At 37.1% G+C, this 7,133-nt stretch overlaps 1 protein-coding gene across 2 annotated transcripts in view; it reads right to left on the bottom strand.

The window, feature by feature from the left end:
* Nucleotides 1-7,133, bottom strand: part of PDE5A (phosphodiesterase 5A, cGMP-specific) — a 57,154-nt gene that overhangs the window by 1,126 nt on the left and 48,895 nt on the right. For both annotated transcript variants that reach the window (XM_009998567.1, XM_009998566.1), the window contains 6 exons: nucleotides 6,089-6,176; nucleotides 4,873-4,973; nucleotides 4,706-4,783; nucleotides 3,773-3,836; nucleotides 3,138-3,212; nucleotides 2,530-2,613 (listed from right to left, as the gene is read on the bottom strand). In XM_009998567.1, the coding sequence (XP_009996869.1) occupies nucleotides 2,530-2,613; nucleotides 3,138-3,212; nucleotides 3,773-3,836; nucleotides 4,706-4,783; nucleotides 4,873-4,973; nucleotides 6,089-6,176 (490 nt within the window). The remainder of the gene's footprint in view (nucleotides 1-2,529; nucleotides 2,614-3,137; nucleotides 3,213-3,772; nucleotides 3,837-4,705; nucleotides 4,784-4,872; nucleotides 4,974-6,088; nucleotides 6,177-7,133) is intronic.

Below are 7,133 nucleotides of genomic sequence, written 5' to 3' on the forward strand. Positions count from 1 at the left end.
GAGTGTTTGAGCTCACTGAGTCTGTAACTACTGTGACTGACATTCAAAGTACACAGAGGAGAACTATGGCACCTCTGCTGGTCACTATACAAAATGTAAAGTCAGTCAGGATTTCACTTGGAATTAAGGTCTTATTCAAGTAACATGAAGTAGCACTGTCTAATTCTCCTGTAACTTTACATAGGGACTTTACTGAATTATCCGCTTATATAAATCTTCATAGTTCTTTTTGGTGTTATAGGCTACTTCATTAAGTTCTGGTACACTTTTATTATTCTTGATTTATACCACTATAAGAAGAATATACATGGAGTTTCCCTGTTAACTGAATATATGTAAACAGCATTTAAAACTGCTAAATGGTACTTTAAAAATAATTTTGAAAAATAGGGTGAAACATATTTCTCTTATTTTTTCAGATTGCTCAACCTAAGAGGAAGACTTGCAGATCACTCAGTTTGACTGCACCAGTAACATAGCTAGCACAAGCCTCAAAGCTTCATCTCATTGGGATCTGACCTACTCTGAACATGGTAAGTCACATACTTGCAGTGCTGTATTGGGAACTCATCTGTGCATTGTGTCAAATTCCTACTGACTGGATGAAAGCTAAGAAAACAGTGAAAAGGCTGTCATTACAACCCTGTTTATTTACTTTTATAGCATCAGAACATTGAAAAGTGATTTTCAAAGTAACGCTGAAGTTGTTTATAAGTTTTACCATTTTTTGCTCATCGGAAAAAAAAAATCTGTGTAAGCAGGTAATATCCTCTACTTGGACTCCACTCAAAATAAACAAACACTGGATCAGCTCAAAGCATAGCCCTTTCCTTGGTTTTGATTTACTATTAGTGTTACAAGTTTTGTCACTTCCTCATAAGCTCCTCAGCCTCGTTAGTGCTCTCTGCCTCTGCATGTAAGTCACTCTCACTTTCTGTCAGATTAGGACACATGCTGGCATACTTTGAGCCTTACATATACTCCCAGGCATTGTCAGCCTCCTATTTGCTCTTCCAGTTCAGGTCAGACTTTAAGACAAGGTGCCAAGTAAGAGTGATATACTGAAAGCTGGAAGAGGCAACATGCTCTGAATGCTGCTTAGACCTCCTCCTCTGGACCAAGCATCTCCTTCTTACTTCTCCAGTTAAAGAGTATGGAGAAGGCTCCAAACATCTGTAGGTGCTTTTGGTTGCCAACTAGGAATGGCTTTGTATTCACTGTGGCATAAAACAGCTGCAGTTCCAAAGCAGGGCCACAGCAGCTAGGAACTGCTCATATGCCTCATTTCCTTGCAGGAACTGTACAGGAGCTGGGCCATTAGGACTTGTATCACTTGGTAACTGTTGATGGAAGCTGCAGCACACATTTCAGAGTACATAATTGAAAATTTTCTGGTCTTTTCATAAATGGAAAGGTAAAGCTCTCCCCTAACAAGAAAAAGTATAGCAGTTCAGGCTCTGGACCTGTGGGCATTCAAACCCACTAAGGTGGACTGTTCAAAGAACTTTCTGTTTGTATAGCCTGCACCTTTCCACAGATACTCAATCTTCTCCCAGTGGTCTACCTCCTACTGGAGACAAGTTTTCTGAGGCTTCCCAGCAAAGGGAATTTTCCTGACAAACAGTTTCTATGGCACAGAAACATGACTTGCAGGGACAGCAGCAGTTAGTAGCTGACTCTCCTTCTTGTCCTTGTTTCCTTCCAACTGGTGAATGTGGATTATTTTTAGAAAAGTTTATTGTGTAAGAGGGAAAAATTTGAGTCACCTTGTTTCTCCCAGTGAAGGATTCTTAAGATATAGGCTAACTGTTCCTCACCTTTCTTTTTCTCACCTCAGTTCCTGTAAAATACTTGGCTACAGTCCCAGTGAAAAGGCTTTCGCTCTAGTGCTTTACTGGTTTAAAAAAATCAGAAATAATTTTGTTTTTCACACTATATCAAACTAAACAGCTGCTTATGCAGCTTGTGACCAGGATGAAAAACATCTCAATTAATTCTCTTATGCACTGCTTCTCTGTGTGGTGAAAGAGAAAGAAAAAAATTGAATGAAAAATGTTAAACTCTGATAAGTTTCCTGTACATAGCTTATTACCTTTTATATGAAGAATTCTGAATTCTTTAAAATTCTTAACACTTTTTATCAATGCACTACATGGATACCATTCTTTTCCTAGATAGCAAAGCATTAGTTTTCTGACTTTCCCTGATGAACATAGCAGCTCACTGGAGCTGTTAGAATCCAGAATATAACCCAGTGATCTAAAACCAAATGCACAGAGCACAGCAATTAACACTAGGTTTTAAAAAATTGTATCAAAATACATTAATCACATAAACATACCATTCATTATAAATTGTAAAATAATAATTTCTTCAACTGAATATGTAGTATATAACAAAGCCATCTTTTTTAACTAAGAGACTAGTTTTTTATTTTATTTTTATTCTCACTTTAATTCTGTATCTATTAGAGTCTACAGTAAGCAGTTCTGGTTTTAGATATTTGCAGTTCTTTCTTAGGCATCATACCTCATACAGCTGCAAACAAACAGCATCTATGAATCCAACCTGCATGCTGGGAATTTTATTTTTCTTCTCTCTGTTCATTAGATCCTGCAGATAAGAAGTAAACAAGCTCTGTGTTTAAATGCATTAAATATAAAACCCAACTAAAGCCAAAGAGAAAGGCTGGAATTAAAAAGGAGCACCTTAAAAAGCACAGCAAGCTCAGCACAGCAGGGTATCAGTACATGTACTATAATGCAGGTACTTTAGCTGCATGACTTGCCTTGTGAGATCATCTTTGGACTGACAGAGCCCAAATAGCTGCAGAGAAAACAAAACTTACTGATTTTGGATAAGTTGCAAATAGGTACCAATTTAGGAATGTATCACCTAGATAATTTAGTATTACCAATTTAGAAGAAATAATGTTGTCTATTCTTCTGGTTCAGAGATAAAGACACAATGTTAGTGTTCAGGAACCACAGAATAAAACTGACTACAAGGAAGACAGAGAAGGAGAAGACAGGGAAGGATTCTAGTCACTGGGAGAAACTGGCTTTTGAAAGGAATGTGAAGGGCTGTTTGTAGAAGCCATTTTGGAAGACGTGATTCTGCATGATTCTGGCACTTACTGTTGGCTCTATGTTGAGTTCCTTCCGCTCTTTATCTCCTTGATCAAAGAACTCAGCAGCTACAAGCTCAGCAATCTGTAAGAGATTTCATACATTGACAGCTCTAAAAGTTTTGGGGTTTTTACCTACAAACAAAATTGTTCCCTGTGTTTCCTCTCCCTCCTTAGTATATTATTGAATTGGGACCCCCAACAGCAAACTTTAAAAATTCTTCATGCACACATTTGTGCACAAACAAAACACCTGCATGTGCTGATATTTACTCTGACAAAGCAAAATGAGTAAAATGGCACAGAGGTGTATTTCCACTGCTGACAGTTGGAATGATCAACACATACAAAAAGGTCAGCTGATACTAGCATGTTGGATCAATTGACTGTTTTATAATAAGACAGAAATAATGGAAAGAACAAAGATTCCTGATTTACCTTAAAATTACTGCTAACGTGGTAACAGCTTAATGCACAGATATTGCTACAAAGACCTGAGAAAGTCTTAGTTCCATATAAAGCACTTTGAAGAACTGATTCCTGAGACTATATTCCATCACTGCCTATGCAACAAGGACTGCGTGGAGGAAGCAGAAGCTGTTACGTGGAGTTTTTATTTAGCAAATCTTAAAATTAAGCACATACTCGTTGCTGAACTGGCCATGGTTTGGTTATGGCTGATAAATCACAAGCAGTCATCAGCATTGCTCTGTAGAAAAAAACCAGAGAATCTATTAATTACTATATTGTGAAATGCATGTAGTCTCCATGCCAAGCTATTAGTAAAATAGAATATAAAATTTCAAGGAACATAAAAATCAGAATAACAAGTGAAATTAAAGCAAAGTTATAAAGGTATCCAAGGCTCAATGATGTGGTAAACTTTCACATGTGTGAAATGACCACACAGAAATAAGCAAATCTGGACTGGCTCATTTTGTGGATTCATGTCAAATGAACTGTTTTCCTTCTAATTGTTACTGGACAGACAGCACATTTATTTATTTCTGACATGAGCAGTGACTGCCATCTTTATTGACAGTATGAAGGCGAAGGACTGAAACAGGAATAGACATAAAACATGACTAAATTAGACTCGTTTCTAGAGGCACTGAATGTGAAATATGGCATCCTTCCTTTCTGAGACAGCCTGTGTAAGCCTGCTTTTCTGTAGCTGTGCATTACGGTGTTTCTCTATTCTTTGTCTTATTTTTTTCTTCACTGCCAATAAGGAATCAGCTTCAAAATAAACTGTCTTGAATCATTAGTTATTGATTTCAGCAATTCAATATTTAAGTATAAAGTCTCAACAGCAAAAGAACATAGTACCTAGACAGGAACACCACATTCTTTAGGAAGAAAGAAATGCTCACATAACTCCACATGCTACTTAACAAAATTTATTATGCAGGCTGCAGACTTAGTAATTCAGACCCCAGGAGTCATTCCGTGAATTACGTGCCAGTTTGTGCAGGCCCAGAGCCCACAGATCTGCTGGTTTTAATAAAATGGCATGGCATGGAAATTCTGGTACCTAATAATATTAACTGACTTCTTAATCATTCTACTTTTACTTACAAAAATAGCTCCTTCTGTGTAGGGTCTTCCCAATTGAATTGCTTCTTCTGTAGAAGTTCAAAAAATTCTCCTCTCCTCCTTTAAAAGAAGTGAAAAGATTTTGCAGCATGCTGACACAATCCAAACATCCAGCTATGACTATCCAGCCAACTTTACCTCTGACTTACTTTATGTATAGTGCCAGGTCTGTGGCAAGAATGGCTTGTTTTATCATTTTCAGTGTGGCCTTGTATTCTTCAATGGAAAGGCTGCTGAGAATCTGATTGCCCTTTACAAAATACCAAAAAACAGTGTTATTAGTAAAATGGGGAACAGCACAATACTTTGCTAAAATGTCTCTTAGATACTAAATTGTTATGAGTTGCTTGCTGATATCTGATGTCACTCTTTTACCCTACTTCCTTTTTCAGATTCCCCAATTTAAAAATAAAAATTCCAGTCTTCTTGAGTAATGGCAGAAAGCTGCACAGCAACAGCAACATAATTGACTATTGTAAAATGAAACTTTAAGCAGAGAAACATCAAAGCCTCGTTAGTCAGAATTAAATTTGGCACTAGCTGTATAATTTCTCCTTCCTCTTTCCACCAAAAATAGAGGAACTATAATAGATTTCCAGTACATACCTATACACCCCACATAAATTAAAATATTTTCCTTGTATGAAGCAATGTAAACGACAATCTATTACATAGAAATATAAGCTTAGCAGCCCACTTGTAAACCAAAGCACTATGGAGCTGGTGAAATGGCAACTTCCCTTTTTTTTTTTCCCATATTTTTCCTTTCTCAATAGTAAAGAATCATTGCAATACAAAGGATGCTGGAAGTACCATACCTGTGATATGAAATGAGCAGTGAAAATGCACTGGTTTGAAATGATTGTGTGTCCTGAATAACTGGTCTTAGAATTAGTTAATAATATAAATCAAGAAGAATGTAGTTTTATTTGCATATTTACTTAACTTAGGTTTGGCTTCACTTTGGAATGTCAACATCAGCGTGTTTGGTTTGGTCTCATCAGGACTGCTTTGTGTATGTGGAGGCTAGAATGTTTTTGAAATTAGAGCAAATACTTGGGTTTGTTTTGTGGTTCATAAGAGGTCATTAAAGTGACAACAAAGCCTTTTGATTCCTTTGGTCCAAGGAAACAGGTACTCAAAAGGATATTAGCAAGGCTTCCCTTATTAGACAACACTTGGAAAGGTTTGGTGTTGCTCAGCAGTGGAACTGTCATTTCAAAACTCCTGCATTTGCTTTCTTTACCCAAAAAGGAATAAAGATCACTGAGGAATGTATAAGGGTGGGAATCTATCCAAAAGCTAAAAATAAAAAGTAAAATAGGGAATAGTTTCCTTCAGCATACATGAAAATGTGGCACTCACTGGACTATTCAGGATCATAAGGCATTGATCAAAATGATGATGCTCCATGATTGAGTGGCAATACAGTTGAGCCAGTGGATGTTCACTTCTGAGGAGTAAAAAGACCCATCAGATGGAGAAATCAAACTAAACATACTACTGATCAAGAAATAACTGCCCTTTTTATATTCTCTTATCATTATCAGTTTACCCCCACCCACTCACCCAAGCTTGTTATTAATCAGTTCTTTTCCTCTTCTGTGTAACTGGCCATACAAAATTAATACATTTGGAAGCAGGAAGGAGGAATACAGATAAAAAGACAATCCTGTTACTTTGTCAGAGCACTGACAACTTTAGTTTTCTGCCTTCTGTTACCTGTAGAGACCAGCTTCATAAGAGGAGTGAGAATGTAGTACAAGGTTTTATAAAGAGTGAAAGTTGGTTTATGAAAAGGAAAGGCAACAAGAAGCGTTCATTCACAAGCAAAATCTCAGTGACAGTCTTGGACTTTGTAACATTTGAAACGCCAGGCTGGCATATTTAGTTAACTCAACTACTGAGTTTGTACATAATAATGCAGACCTCATCAGATGTCCACAGATACCGATGGAAAATTCTAGCTGACTTCAGTGGACTCTAGTGCAAGGCCCAAACTTTCCATCAAGTAATTTCCCATTGTTAGTAACTGTATTGGTACTTCACTCATCACCACTGTTCAAACTACTGCAATATCAATAGCTACACTTTGCACAGGATAAAATTCAAAAGGGAAAGAAGATGCTGATTTTACTGCAGGCAGTGAAAAACAGCATGGAACAAACTGTGTGGATGCAGCATGGGAAGGTATCTTGGTCTAGAAAACTGAATATACTGTTTGAGTAGCTTTAGTAAAATTACAGAAACTCCTCCTCTCTGAGAATTTCCCTGTTCCTCACTACATAATACAGTTTTTAGTTTTTGCTACTGTATCTTCATTTTCAGTGCCTGGCCCCACATCTCTTCAATTAAATCAAGAATCTTTTGGAAGTCTCTTTTGCTGCTGACCCTGCATCTATTACTCTGA

The sequence above is a fragment of the Chaetura pelagica genome, unplaced genomic scaffold (genome assembly GCF_000747805.2).
Source record: "Chaetura pelagica isolate M959 unplaced genomic scaffold, ChaPel_1.0 scaffold176, whole genome shotgun sequence".
Taxonomy (NCBI): domain Eukaryota; kingdom Metazoa; phylum Chordata; class Aves; order Apodiformes; family Apodidae; genus Chaetura; species Chaetura pelagica.